This window comes from Phyllostomus hastatus, unplaced genomic scaffold, assembly GCF_019186645.2.
Source record: "Phyllostomus hastatus isolate PE091 unplaced genomic scaffold, TTU_PhHast_1.1 phas_scaffold_216, whole genome shotgun sequence".
Classification (NCBI taxonomy): domain Eukaryota; kingdom Metazoa; phylum Chordata; class Mammalia; order Chiroptera; family Phyllostomidae; genus Phyllostomus; species Phyllostomus hastatus.
Window position 1 is genome coordinate 20,670,317 of NW_025334018.1, and position 15,184 is coordinate 20,685,500.

The 15,184-nt window shown below is 52.9% G+C and overlaps 2 protein-coding genes across 2 annotated transcripts in view; one reads left to right on the forward strand and one right to left on the reverse strand.

Moving 5' to 3' along the window:
* The window catches only part of LRRC39 (leucine rich repeat containing 39), a 16,910-nt gene extending 12,402 nt beyond the window's left edge, over positions 1-4,508 (forward strand). Inside the window, exons 7-9 of the mRNA XM_045861734.1 lie at positions 5-157; positions 1,355-1,500; positions 4,373-4,508. Coding sequence (XP_045717690.1) covers positions 5-157; positions 1,355-1,500; positions 4,373-4,428 — 355 coding nt within the window. The 3' untranslated portion in view covers positions 4,429-4,508. The remainder of the gene's footprint in view (positions 1-4; positions 158-1,354; positions 1,501-4,372) is intronic.
* TRMT13 (tRNA methyltransferase 13 homolog) lies at positions 2,931-15,146 on the reverse strand. The gene is made up of 11 exons (XM_045861733.1): positions 14,861-15,146; positions 12,659-12,705; positions 12,503-12,569; positions 11,512-11,574; positions 11,273-11,342; positions 11,009-11,115; positions 10,486-10,653; positions 8,774-8,846; positions 8,357-8,431; positions 5,169-5,601; positions 2,931-4,859 (listed from the first exon to the last, which is right to left on the reverse strand). Exons 1-11 carry the CDS (start codon positions 15,005-15,007, stop codon positions 4,661-4,663), a joined length of 1,449 nt encoding a protein of 482 aa, XP_045717689.1. The 5' UTR covers positions 15,008-15,146; the 3' UTR covers positions 2,931-4,660.
* Positions 15,147-15,184: the final 38 nt, after the last annotated feature.

Below are 15,184 nucleotides of genomic sequence, written 5' to 3' on the forward strand. Positions count from 1 at the left end.
TCAGGATGCAAACGCTCCACACGCTGTGGCTGCAGCGGAACGAAATCACGGGCCTGCCGGAAACCATGAGCAACATGAAGAGCCTGGGCACTCTGGTGCTCTGCAACAACCAGCTGCCGGACATCCCGGCGTTCATGGAGGAGATGACCGGCCTGAGGTAACAGGCCTCCACGCAGAACCGGCGCGTTCCCTTCTGCTGCGGGGCAAGGCGACACGGAGAAACTGCTGTCACTGGACTCGAGTTCTCACTCCTGAGAATACAGGCACTCCAAAATCCTGTCCAGTTTCGAAGCCCTAACTCATACACAGGATTCGTAGGATACTGGTCTAAGTTGCTCAGGGACGAATCCACAAAACTGCAGCAGGGTTGGGTGGGATTTCTCAGCCTCGAGGAATGCCTTCTGTGGCTGACACTTGCACGGGAGTCATCTTTATAACTGCAACAAATCCCACCTGTGACGTAAAAATGAAAAACACAAAAATAGTGATAATTTTCCTTCTAAATAACTACAAAGGGCCACAGGCAATTAATTATCCTAAAGATAGAGCAATCATAACTTTGTGCTGAGTTAATTACCCTTAAAACTCCTTGGGTGTCTTCCTCCCAAAATTCAGCTTCCTGACGGTGAACGTAAGGAGTGACCATTCACACCAAATCCCATGATGTCCATAAAAAAATCATTCATTCATTCATTCACATGCTTATTTAGCAACTACTAAGCTCCATACTAGGTGGTGAAGACTCGATGATAAAGACACAAGTGAGTCTGTAAAACATGCAAACTTTAAGTTCATTATATTGATCATACAGAGTCCTTAGGGTTTACGATGGCACAAAAGTGACATACATAATAAATTACATGAGACACTGACACTTTATTATAAAGTAGGCTTTGTGTTTGGTGACTTTGCCGCCCAAGAATGCAAGTGTTCTGGGCGTGTTTAAGGTGGGCTAGGCTGAGCGATCATATTCGTTAGGTGTGTGACATGCATTTCCGGCTTATTTCCAAGTTACGATGTGTGGACTGGGGCGTCACCCTGTCGTTAAGTCACGGAGCCTCGGTGCATTTGAAAGGCTTTAGAACTGCCCTTGGAAGTTCAAGTGCACTGTGTTCAATAGGTGCTCTGGCTGCTTTCACAAGCTTTGCAGTTGTCTAAAGCTAGTATTTTTTTCTTCTAGGGGAAATTCTTTAAAAATTCTTGAGATATATCACATCTCACCTACACGTTCAGTTATCGAAACCAGTTAGAAAAGAGTAACTTAGAATCCTATTAGCATTTGCTGTGTCTCCAGGGACGCAAACATACACTTCAATGGCACCTGTAAGAATCCTGTTTTTTGGTAAACTGCTAGGTTTGTCAACTTCAGAGACAACCCCCTGAGGCTGGAACTGACCCTCCCTCCCAGCGAGGGCGCGGAGGCGGAGGAGGAGGAGGAGCGGGAGCTGTTCGGCCTCCAGTTCATGCACACCTACATCCAGGAGGCTCAGAGGGCGGCAGGTAGGGCCCCCTTCCGGCGGAGGGGTGAGTGTGTGTGTGTGTGTGTGTGTGTGTGTGTGTGTGTGAGACCTCCTTTACACGTCTCTCCTCCGGTCTCACCTGCTCCACCACACTCTGGTCTCTCGGTCGCTGTCGTGGGAGGGAGAAAAGTGGACTGCAGCTCGGTTCGCTGTTTCGACAGAGACTTGCGGTCTTTCCAGCGGAGGGAGGGAGGGAGGGAGTTTCTCCGGCCGGGCACAGGGAGCGCGGCCAGGGGCAGACGCCGTCCATCCGTGGAGCTTCCCTTCCCGCCCCACCCACCAGTTTGTCCTGGGCCAGTTTGCTCTTGACCGACCCCGCCTTCGCTGCCACGGCCTTCTTTCCTGCAACCCACAGAGAGCAAAACGGCTTTTGCCTGAGGATGAAAAATACTGAGATAATACAGATTTTTAACTGACAGTTAAAGTACGAGGTTTGGATATACAGAATTCAGCCAGTCTCTGATAATTTAGAATTAAACCACGTTTTTTAAACTAACAAAGGCAGGCCTGTAACTTAGATCAAGATTAGGGGAGGGACAAGGACACAGTTCTGTTAATAAAAACGGTGAGATAGCATAGTAATAGGTATCATGGTTTTGTAATTCACTAACACGTCGAGTTTTCCCGTCAAGAGTTTTTCAGTCAAAAGGCAGATGTTAGTGTGTCTTCAGGTAGTTCCTTTGAAGAGTACGGCCTGAGCGAACAATGACGGAGCTTTCCAGCCAGAAGATACAGGTCCGACCAACCCCAGAGGGCGTTCAGGACACGGTTAGACCCAGGGCAGCGAGGTCACATGAGCAATGACGTGCAGGACCCTTTGCAGGAAGACAAATGAGGGTTGCAATAGTTTGGGGCCCAGTTTTGGAAAGCCAAGACAAATACACGCGAGACAAGTGGGTGACCGAGTTGATGACTGGAGATGGGGAGAGGGGGGGCCTGGGGTGAATCTGCTTTAGGGGAGAGCAGCTGGCCGGGTGGGGACTCCTGGAGGGGGAGCAGAGCCCCGGAGCTGGCCGGGTGGGCAGAACCAGGAGAGGCGGAGGCAGGCCCCAGGTTGAGCACAGTGAGGCCGGCGTACCTGTGGGACACGCAGGAAGAGGCAGCCGTGGAGATGAATGTGCAGTCCGAGCCGGGGTCCGATGAGCCCGCAGGATCTGCGACAGGCGGAGGAACAGCTCTGCACGCCTCCCGCAGAGCGCTGCCGTGGTGACGCCGAGGGAGACACACGGGGCTGGGGAGAGCGGGGTAACCGTCCTGCGGCCGGCACACTGACGGTCAAGGTTGCTCCCCATGAAGTACTGGCACGGTCGTCAGAGACGTGTTAAGCTAAACGGGCCACAAGCCTGTGAGTCTGATCCTCGTGTATGTGTGTGTGTGTGTGTGTGTTACACAAAACACAACTGAACACGCCTGTTGTAGAATGCCATTTATTTCAGGGCATAACTTGTCGAGTGATACAGAACCGGCTGTGTGACACAAACTAGCTGGCTGACCCAGTGACGCAAGTTCATTATCGAAATGGCTGTATTATCTCCATCCACACATCCTAGATCGGGGGGGCGGGGGGAGCATGAGTACTGGACTTAAAATGTAACCAGACTACCTTACTCCAGCAATGTTTGACCTAGAACTTCTAACAAGAGAAAAAGGTTACGACTTATGAAACCGAGGCTGCTTGTTTTTTATGAAAAATATTCATGAGTTAGTGCTCTTCATTACAGTATTTGTGGAGTGCTTACTCTGCGCCCCGATTGTTGTAAGCGTTTTACACGCACAATCTGATGTTCACGGCAACCTTGCGAGGTAGGTCCTATCACTGTCCCCATCCCCATTCTGCGAGGAGGAAATCGAGGCACGAAGAGATGAAGTAGCTTGCCCAAGGCCACAGAGCTGAGAGGTCACAGGGTTGGGATTTGGACTGAGCAGTTTCACACAACATCTGTGATTAAACTGAACAGAAAGGTCGGGCATTAAGAACAGACTAGAGATTTGGTTTACAATTCATGGAATCACAGACCACAAGGCAAAAAGTGACCTAAGAATATAATTGTACCTAAAATTAGTGATTCTGAATCTGTCTTGGTAAATGCACCAGTGATTAACAGTTTTTGGGTTTTTTTTTTGTTTGTTTTTTACAAATAAAGGCAGAATAAGTCAAGGATAAAATGTGGAAAACAGTAACAATCCTGTCTTGTTTGGTTTAATACTTGCTTGTGCATAGAAACTGTTTATATGAGCTAAATGAGGTCTAAATGTGAGGTTTTTGGTTTCACTATCTAATGTCTACTTTACTCCAAATTATTTTTCCAAACAAGAGAGAATATACTTATATTTGTATTTATACATGTAAAAATGGCCTGTTAAAAGATATGAGGTAATCAATTTCAGAAGATATTTGCAAATTTCAACTTCTGAAATGGGCTTCTGAGTGTCTTTTTGGAAGTTCTAACTAGATAATTATCTACTAAAATGAAATAGGTTTTTTTTCCCACTTGGAAACATCTCTTCAGTTTTGGTGTTTGTTTGCATGGACAAATTCCAGTAATACACAAACACAGGTCTGACTCTGGAAATCTGAAGGTAAACTTACTGACTGTAAACGTCTCTGAGTTTGTTTGCATAAGAAAAAAATTGTAATTGATCATCCTTTCCAGATCTGCATGGAAAGACAAAATCCATACAGAAGCCAGATTCTCAGATTGGCTCTTGTTGGAAACTGACAGTTGATCGTTAACATCTTGACCTTGAGCCATAAAAAGTACTAAGTGAAACCAAAGGCAGATGCACTTCCGAATTAGTGCAGCAGACAGCGGACGCGCTGGCCCCGTGGTGATGTGTTCCGTGTGTTTCAGATAACCCAGCCGGCTGTCTGGACACCCCACCGGTCTCCGTGAATCCGGATGAATGACCCCAATCCGGATGGCCCGCTGAAGACCACCGCGGGACCGCGATGACCTCTCAAGTCTGGACTTCTCTCGAGTAAGAAACAAACCTATCACCAAAGTTCGATGAGGCCACAAGGTCCTTTAAAGTTCACATCCTCTCCTATTGGGATTACGTTTTCGTGAATATAAAAGTACGATTTAAAAGAGCTCTTCTTTTTCTGGTGGAAGACAGCGGTGGTTCAGACCCCGCCCGTGTCAGGCGGAGGCTTCCGCCGCGGGGCGGGGCCGCTGCGGCACGGCGGTCAGCAGCACGTTCTCGGGGGACACCCCGGGCTCCGTGTAGTACTGCAGCGCGGGCCGGAACCCGTGCCGCCGCAGGTACTCCGCGCGGCCGTGGTCGATCAGCAGCTTACAGAGGCGCCCGATGTCCTCCTTCTCCTCCGCGGTGAGGGACCTGGACCGCACACACACACACACACCGGACAAGGGTACACGCGGTCAGCGCTTGTACCAAGTTAGTGCAGTCCGTGCACTGACCGACAGGCCGCTCGCTAGACAGCCCACAACATACACTGCGTGCCGCGTGCCCTGCTTCCGGGGCACACTTCAGCTGCGACCCCAGTAAAGATGCACTTGAACTGCCTCTAAAATCAGACGGCAAAATGTGTTCCCACGGATGTAAACCTGGGTGGAGCCCCCTAGGGAGCAAGGGCAGCGACCAAGAACCGTCTCCGCCCCGGGCTGCCCGTCCCCGGCCACCTACCCGGGTGGGCTCTCGGCGCGGCCGTCCGTGACTGGGTGCCCCCCGCCGTCGTGCTCCTCGCTGTCCCTGCTCGGGCCGCCTCTCCTCGCGGCGCCGCCCGCGACCCCCGCGGACGCGCCCCGCAGGCCGCACGTGGCCCAGCTGCTCATCCGCTGGAAGTAGTGGAACTCCAGGGCGCCGAGGCCCAGCGCGCGGAAGTGCTCCCTGCCCACGTAGTGCCTCCAGTCGCACCGGTGGTGGCAACAGAGCGCGATGACGATGCCGGCCACCGGGGGGCTCCACGGCTCCGGGGCTGGTCCGTGGCGTCCTTCCTCCGCCGCGGTGCCAGCTTCTCCGTCCGCTCTGCCGTCCTTCATGCGCTTGGCTGAGGGCTCCCCGCTCCCGTCCTCGCCGCGGGCCCCGCAGGCTCCGACCAAACACCGCAGCGCCAGGTCTGCAAACACACCCGCGCGCCCCCGCGACGCCGTCTTTAGATGAGGACTTCTCCCGTCCGTCAGGCACTGCGGCTTCAAAATCCCCAACCCAAACAACATCCCACGTAGCCTTTCCCCTGCGACGGTTCTTCCGTGAATCACCATCAGCTCCGTTCACGTCTGCCCTTTTCCCGCCGCGGCCTCCCTCTCCCTAAGGATGTACTCTGCCCAGAGCCTCCTTCCCGACAGAACCCCCCGCCGCCCAGGGTCCACGGGTCGTAAGAACTCTCAGCCCAGGTCCTGGGGTGGACTCTCGTTTCTCTGCCCCGGCCAAGGAAGTGGCTTGTACAGAGAACCTGTATCTACTGACACCTACGGTCCGGGGCAGTTCTGATCTCGTGGAAACTGGAGAAGGGAATGAGGAGGGTAGGCGTGGGCGTGGGCGCAGGTTGAGGCTCAGGGTCGGCAGGTGGGGTCGGGCTGAGTTCTAAGAAGGGGCTCAGACAGGGAGGCCGGCCACCCCGGGGTCGTGCATTCATTCCCGTGGCAACCAGCCACTGAACCCCGCCCACCTGCGAGTCACCTCGGAGGTCATGGAGGTCATGGCGATGAACGCACATGAGCTGGGGGTGGGGGGGTGTGTGTGTGCTCCACGTTAGAGAGAAAAATTGGCAGTGCGCTGGGAACGAAGCCAGCGCGTGTTTGACGACTGTCACCAGCCCCCACGGAGGACCGCTGTGTTCAGAGCTGACAGTGCCGGAGTCACCCCCATATATGCTGCAAAACCCCTATTTTTCTGTGCCTGTTCAATAAACACACATAGATGTTTTTAAGTCACGTGACCCTGTCACAAGTCACGGTCACGCGACCTAACACTGCGCTGGCGACTTTAGTTGGACACACGCGCTGGAGCCGACAAGCACGGTGGAGCCCGCGACCCGGGGAGCGCGACGCCGGGCTGTTCCCCGAGGGACTGTCGCTCTCCGCCCGGCCCCTGGTTTGTGTGTGCTGGACCTGAGATGGTTTTCAGATACACAAATGACCAGAATGTTGTTAAAGGAATTAAGTTCTTTTAGAGTCGGGAGCTTCAGCAATCCACCTCAACGTGTCCCGTACAGAGGACTCCAGGGACGGGCACAGAGAACACGCTGCCGGCCGAGGTCACTCGCCCGCCCACTCGCCCACTCACTGGGCGCGTGTTCCAAGCCAGCCGTCCCGCCCGCCCAGCCCCGTGCTCTAAGCACTCACGCAGGAACGCGGGGCGAAGCACAGCAGGGGAAGTCAGATGCGCAGGGAGTGTGAGGACAAAGGGGAGGCCGCCGCGCCCTGAACGCGGTGGCCGCTGGGCTGACGGTCGGCAGGCTCGCCCCCGGAACGCTGGAGGCAGGGGTGGCAGGGGCCGGAGAGGGACGAGGACATTGTGTTAAAGGGCCTGGACTCCAGGCTGGCGGTGACTGGGAGCTGCAAGGCATGTCCAGAGGAGGCGGGCCGGCCAGGTGTGGGGCAACGGGCCGAGTTTCAGCACAGAGGGGACGGGTGGTGAATGGAGGAGCCGTGAGGCGGAGAGAGAAGGGCAGGGGCGGAGCCGCAGAGTCGGGAGTGGAGAGCGCCACGGGCAGGGGGCGGGGGTGGGGACACTATCTCTAGCAGGGTAACCTGCCCCAGCAGACTGCTCAGGACAGGATGCCGGGATGCCGAGGGCGGGGGACCGCAGACACGGTGACCCCAGACAGGAAGGCCGGGCAGCCGGAGAACCGGCCAGCAGGGGCTGCACTTCTGAGGAGCTTGGGTTCGGGGGCCGGAGGACAGGGGCCTTTCCTCCTTCCCAGGACGGAAGGCTTTTCCGAGGGTCCAGCGGGATCAGTGCAGGAAAGCCACGGAAACCCTGGCCCTCGGAGCCGTTTCCGGCCCACCCAGGTTTGGAGGCCCCGAGCTCCCCTGCGGGCGGATGAGCCAGCAGCAGGAGCAGGAGGGGGATGTGGCAGCAGCCAACCCCTGCTGAACGGGAACACGGGCCGCTCCACACGACCCTGTTTCACAGAGGCCGCCCGGGGCCCGGAGGTGGGGGAGGGCCGCCTCCGTCAGGGTCGCACAGCCAAGCCGAGCCCCGGGCCGTCGGACTCCAAAGCCCATGCTCCTCCCGCTGCACCTGCCGGAGCCGGTGACCGCCCCCCCGCCCCCCGTGCTCAGGCACGGCGCTGCAGGTTCTCCCTCGTCTGACGTTTGTCTGCCCGCCCCCCCGCCCCCAGCCCCGATACACAGTCCCCTGCTCCTGGGAGAGGTTGCCCCAGTCCTCCCCCAGCAACGCTTCTAAAAAAACCAGTCGCTTTGGGGGTGCAATCATACAGTTCCCATGAATGACTCATTTACTCTTTGGTTGAAGTGTAACCCGAAGAACTTTAGGGTCCCACACGACAGAGTTTTGGGGTGTCCCACCTCTTGGCCTCCCTGGGCCACACATTAAATACCCTGCGACATGCCATCACAAAGAAATCTCACAACATTTTAAGTAAATGTCCGACTTGGTGTGGGGGTACAGCCACAGCCACTCCGGGCTGCACGCAGCCTGCGGGTTGAAAACCCCTGCAGAGCCCTTAGTTCACCCTGCAAAACGGCCCCACGAGCAGTCAGCAGGGGAGCTCCGCACCCATGTAACCCAGCACCCCGCGATCAGCGAGCTGTGAACCCAAGTGACACGAACTATGGGAAAGAGACCCGGAAACGGCTGGGACATGGCCCACGTGCTCGCCCAGCCTTCAGGGGTCACGGACTCACCGGTCGCCACCCCGCACAGGTGCTTTCCGATCCCCACCACCGGCAGCTTCTCTCTGCTGAGCACGGGGATCTTGTCTGAAAGAACAGGGAGGGAGGTAAGGCCTCGGCGTGCCTCCGAAAACAGAGAGCTAATCAGAATCTCGAATTTCAGGGCTGAAAGAGACACAAACAAGAACATTCTCCCTTTGTCGTTTGGGGACAGGAGGCTCAAAGACGCAGTGACCTGATCAGCAACACGGACGCCACTGAGTGGGCAAGAGGTAAAGTCCGTGGCCTGAACGCCAGGCGGTCTCTCCCGCTCGGACCCGGGACCCCTGCGAGCCCCGGGTGCCCATATGCACCGCTGGACTGCTAGGCACCCCCACAGCGCGAGCCTTCTAGGGCCTGTGGCCCACAACGGAGGGGTGTGCGACTTACTCAAACACAAGTGCTGAATGTCAATCTGAAGCCTTTCAAACACTGCGTTTTTCTTTCTGTGTTTGCCATCAACCTGCACAAACGGAACATTATTGCAACAATGGCTTTTTCTGTTCAAAACAAAGCAGCTTCATTCGAAAATAAAAAAAATATTATTTCACAATTCAGAGCAAGTAAGTTTCCATCTTATATTTTAGTCTTTAAAAAAGAGGATCATTAATACTAATACAAAAATTTTAAGATTGCGTGTTCTTTGATGAAAACTCCAAAGTCATCACACTGCACATCTTTATAAGGCTTGAACATTTTATTAGTGATCACGTGAACCTCATTCCTTGAGCTCTAAGAATCCCCAGTTCACTGACGGGGGGGGCCGAAGTTCCTAGATCACCTGCCCGCCCCTCCGCCTCTGGCAGCCCCGAGTGACGCCGCTTCTGGCTCACCCTTCCTCTCGCTCTCTCCAGAAGACCGCAGCGGCCCCACGACACCCGCACGCCTGGGACCGACACGTCTACTCCGAGGCCCCGCCTCTCCGACAGGCACCAGACACACGCGTCGCCCAGCCTGTGGCTTCCAGCGCCAGGACATACCTCTCCCCCTCCCCCCGCTCTGCCCCGGGGCACAGCCTTGGCTCTGGAGTCCGTTGCTCCCTTGGGTCACTGGAGAATAATGACCTTACAATTAATCTCTCTGTTTCAAGTTTCAGATGCTTGATCAGCTTTACTGGTACTGTCTTAACGACCCTTTTGTATTCACTGCTCCAACTCTTACAGAGTCCTCAGTCTCCTCTCAGCTGTCACTTCCTCCAGGGACCCTTCTGCGACCCACCTGGGACTGGACTGCTCTGCCTCCCCGCTCCGACGGTACCTGATACTCACCCCTGTTGCCACGCACTTAGCGCGCTGCGCCAAGATGCTCGGGAGGCCGCCCCGCTAGACGTAAGCGCCTTGGACACCAGCGGCGCATCCCCAGCACGTGGCAGAGCACAGTGGGACGCCTCCCCCGGTCAGCGAGACCCCCGGTCAGCGAGACCCCCGCAGCCTGGCCACGCCCTCCCACCTGCACAGGCGTCTCTGCACCTCTCTGCCGCTTCAGGCACCCGGGCAACGCCAGTCCTGCCGCCTGCACTGCTTCTCAGACCCCAGGTCTGGCACATGTGGCGTCACCCTTCCAGACGCACCTGGAGCATCCCCTCTTCGGTAACCCATCGCCACCCACTCTCCAGAGACACTCGCCACTCCCTCCTTCGGACCCACATGGACCTCCGTGCAGACTTTTTTTCATACTTTAATACTTTCCTATCATCATGTACTGGTCTGTGTGTCTCTCTTTTCTATACACAAGTGACAGAGGTACGGACCTTGTCTTGTTTGCCTGAGCCCACCCGACGTCTACCAGGGGGCCTGGCAGCGTGCCCAACCAACGCTTACTGGAGGGGAGCGGGAAGGGGCGGAGGACCCAGACCTTTAACCCCGGGTGAGCGCTTGGCTCTTTCCACACACTTTCTCGTCTCTGCTTAAGAACTCAGAGCAACGGACTATCAAAATCTGGATTAAAGCACTTATCTTCAGTCACTGATAGAATGAATGTAAAGAGCTACTATAATCAAGTATAAACACAGAAAACTCATTTCCCTTGAGACAGGTTTCTTTCTGCGTCAGGAAGTGCAGACAGACAGCGCGACGACTGACCCAGGCAGCGCGTCCACTCACCTTGAACCTCGTGGTCACCTTCTCCACCAGCACGAAGTGAACTTCCTCGGCATCTTTCAAGGCAATGTCAACCCAGTGAGACAACCTCCCCTTTCCTGCTCCGAACTCAACAAAGCATCTTCTCGGACCGAGTAACTTTAACTTTTCAATGTTACCTAAAATAGAAGCCTGCAAACTTGACGAGATTATTTTATAAGCCGGAGCAGACACGTCTGGCTCAGGCAGGGAAAGGCAGCTCGGCAATGCCCACGTCAGGCAGCGCGTTCACACTGAGAATTTCTGTTTGGCCTTGAAGCTTTTCTCTTTGTTTTCAAGTATTTAACACGCGGGACTTAGAAGCACATGTGCGCCAACACTGTTAAATATAGGCTTATGTGTATTTTGGAAATGCGGAGATTCTGTGGCCTGAAAGAAAATCTAAGTGGAATCTGGTTAATGGCTCTATTTAGGAGGAACAGAACGTTAGCTTCGGAGAGACGAGCGGGAGGCCACGTGGAGCCGCGCTGCCGTGGCCCAGACGTACCTGCTGTTTCAGGTGTTTGGTCGCGGAGTCACCATTTCTCGGGTCCGTGAGGGCGTCGTGCAGTGCCGGATGGGACATAGTCTGATCCCTGAGTGTGGCGTTCAGACCTGGGCCAGACACAAGCACGGGGCTGAGGCAGACGAGCACGGAGCCGCAGGGCTCCCAGCAACGGCAGCCGGCGGCTTCCAACCCGCGCGGGCGCCGAGGCGCGGGCCGCCCGACTGTCCTGAAAAACCCTGAACGTGCGGTTTTAGGCAGACTCACCTTCACTTGCTTTCCTCAGTTTCATAATTAAATTTTCCAGCTGCTCTTCGGGGAGAGAAGAAATGGGAACCTATGCACAAAAATGAGCTGATCACTAAGAATATCGATTCTACAGGAAAACGCATTCTAAATTCAAAAAAATTCGCTCATTTCAAACAAAAATCCGAACACAGCTCATTCACAATGTGGAGAGAGCTTATCAATACTGTTGAAAAGGAAATGTTTAGTCAAGTACTTACGAATTGTTCAGGCATTTCTGTTTCATCCTTCAGGCCTGCATTAATATCCTGAACAAAGAAGTCCTTAACAAAAACAAACCAAACCATAAACATATTGTTATTACTGTGACGTGATCACAAAAATCAAGCTGAAAAACTGATCCTTCCCATCCTCCCGTGATTCATTAGTTACTGACCACCTCCTATGGTCCTCAACTCAGGATCGGTTAACCACCCGAGGGTGCCCCACCGCAGGGAGCAGGACGCACAAAAGTCTGTGTCCCTGGGCCTTACACCCTAGCGAGGTGGCAATGGGAACATCTGCAGTCTAAAGAAACCCATTAGTAATTTTTATTCAAGTTTCCGTCTCCCTACAGCAGGGGCTGAGGACTACGCCAGTGAAGCAAAAACAAAGTATCAACTGCGTTCATCTGTGCTCTGGGCCGCTTCTCAGACAGGGAGGGCGGCCAAAACCAGAGATGAGATACAGATGTGAGGACAGTTTAGGTCTGATTGCTCCTATTTACAAAGGCTAATTAAAATAGTATTTTAACTATTCTCTCTGCGAAGCCCTTGACTCCTTGGATTTAATTTTAACTTTCCTACAAGTGTGTGCTTTTTCACACATGTACTTCTTCCGTGGAACTTAGTAAACAATACCTATTATTTATAAGTTTACTTACCAGTTTCAAACAAGCTCTTCGAAGGCTGGGATCGTATTTTATTGAAAGAAATTAAGAGGCACTAAGTAAATACTTTTGAGTCAATAAAGTATGAGGATATTCTCTGAACAACACTCTGGTTGGGTAACATTCTATGATGTGAACGAGGACTGGAAGGGGATTCTCAGTCTGGTACAGTGCTGGCCTTCACGCACTCAGACGCAGCGACCCCACTCAGGCCTCCGGAGACAGGTCTTGTTAAATATTCCCACCTGTCAGCTACTTTGTCTCCATAAACCCTGCACACCACCGCACACTTCACCGTTCAGTTTTACCGCTCAAATACTCACCGGTTTTGGCTTCTCTCTTGAATTACATTTTTTCAAATGCTTTGCCAGTTGATCTTCATACACTGTGCTAAATTTAAAGACAAAATTATCTAAAATAAGACTTGTGACGATGACTGTTTCCAGCAGAGAAAAACCCGTATCTGACCCCGTACTTACTGTTTCGGATCTAAAGGACACAGGATCCTCTTCCGAGCATTTTCTTCCTAGTCGAGAAAAAGGACGTATTTGAATGAAATAACAGATTCACTGTTTACAGGTACTGGTTCTGACTTCAGTGTAATCATAAATTTCTGCATTCCCCAAACAAGGCAAGGATACCTTAAAAAGCCCATTAATGAAACATTGGCACAGTTAGGTCATAGGGTTTAACACGAAAGTGTCTGGTGTGGCTGGTTTACACATGTACGAGCAAACACTGCTTTGGATGAGGGTCTGCACTTCAAGCAGGTTAGGAAGAAGACCTACACTTGAAATGCTAAACTGATGAAACCATGGACTAAAATACGCACATTTATTTTAGGCACCGTGAAGAAAAAACACCGCCAATTTAAATTATGACATGTCATTGATTTCAAGATGCATTAGGAACAATGAAACATGGCATTTGAACCAGTTGATAGGTGGCCGAATTCTCCTGGCTTTGCCACTTGCCGGGAGGGCGGTTACATCCTGCGTGTTTCTAAGTCACACGCATTTAACTACAGGTGCCAGGGGAAAATGAATGGGGATCAAGAGTGACGGCAATTCCACCCGACATTCACACGAATCGGGACGTGATGGGTCACCTGACTTCAGAGGTCTGATTCTCAGCTCCATTAGCCCCTAACTCCACGACTCTTGGTAGCCTTACTGCCTCAACCAAAACATGACTGTGTGTCATGCTCCCAAAGGTTCAGAAAGATTAAGTGAGCTCATAGTTTTAAAACACCTGCTTAGCACAGGGCTGGCCATGTTCCTGTCCAGCTACCGATCAGCGGGTAAGGATCTATTCATATTCTACTGTTACCACCATCGGATGCCACCTTCCAGCTGTGTGGTTAAGGTCAAGTCTAAGGTCTTATCACAGACTGAGAATGAATCCTTCTCTTATTACACATCGCATTCTTCAGTCAGGGGGTGTTTGCTGGTCCCCTCAAAACCAGCCAGTGCAACTCTGCGGGTGCTTCCAAGACTGGCAGAAGAAGGGGCCCCAGGGTGGAGCTGTACCGGGTATTGCAGAGAAGGGTGAACCTTGGGACTAACAAACAAAAACAACGCACACAGTACTGGACGTGGAGAAGGCATGAAACAGCTACCTGTCTACTCGGTTTAATCCTTCTAAAACCTGTTCAACAGGGTCTTTTCCCACAAGCATTCCCCTCCTCTTGTTGTCATTTTTACTTTTCTATCCTCTATATCCTAAAGAAATACACACACACATAAAAGTAGAGACAGTATGATAAACAGGTGTGACTGTACTAGCAAACAAAATCGTCTGTTGTCCGTTTTCATTTTTAAAGGGAGAGTGGAGTTTTACATGTTTTAAAATCCCTCCTCCCCCTTAAGAGGTACAGATTGGCAGCTACAGAATAGTGACCAGGATGTCAAGTACAAAACAGGGAATATAGTCAATGTCACAATACGTATGAGGCCAATGGGTGCTAGAGGTATTACGGGACTCACCTCCTAAGTTATATAAATGTGCAATCACTATGTTGTATATTGGAAACTAACATAACATCGTATGTCAACTGTAACTGAAAAATTAAAAAAATAATAAAGAAATTAAGTTATCCCCTTAAGGACCTCTGGTGGGGAGATCCCAACCTTGGGGCGAGGCCAGGTGTCAGCATAGATTGTTACTTTCGGGTACTGGAAATTCGGGGGTGGGGGATCCCTTTGTAAAGTATGATTGCCTAACCACAACGCTGTACACCTGAAACGAATACAGAATAATGCTGAATATCAAACGTAATCGAAAAAGAAAATCTTTCTTTCCCTTCTCCAGCACTCTAGGTATAACTTGTTCTCAAGTTCTACTTTTTACAAAGTTTCTCTCCACCGCACTAACAAGAAGAGTGATGATTCACGAAACCGTGAGAACACAAATGGGATCTGGGATCCCCGTGCGCTGCGACCGACACTCCCCATCGGGAGAGCGGCGAAGGTAAGAGGCGGGAGTTCGGAGGAGAACTGAAGTCACTGTCCACATCGCCGGTCCCTGCCGGCTCATCCTCGCTCCCTGGGGCCACAGAGCCGCGCTGATGAGCACAAAGGCTGCAAAACCCAGGGGACCGACGCAGGAAGCGGTCCGAGAGGGGAAGTGCGGGGGCCAAGAAACTTATTTCCGACTCTTGGGAGGGCAGGGCGATACCAGACCTCCGCGGCAGCAGCGTGTTCGCCGCAGAACCTTTTCCCGGCTGCCACCACCATCCTGCAGAACCTCTTCTTCTTTGCCACATAGTAACCGCACCGGCCCTCGGCCTGGGAGCCCGTCGCGCGCGGGGTCGGTGCGGAGGCCGCCATAATACAGGGAAAGTTGCTAACGTCCCGCGGGGCCCCTTCCCTTGTCAAAGATGGCCGCTTCGGGTGCCGCCACGCAGGTGGGAGCCCGGAACTACCGCTCTCCTCGCCCCGCCCCCCGCAGAAGCGGAAGAAGCCGACGGTGGCTGGCGAGGTCCAATCCACTCTGCCTTCGGCCTG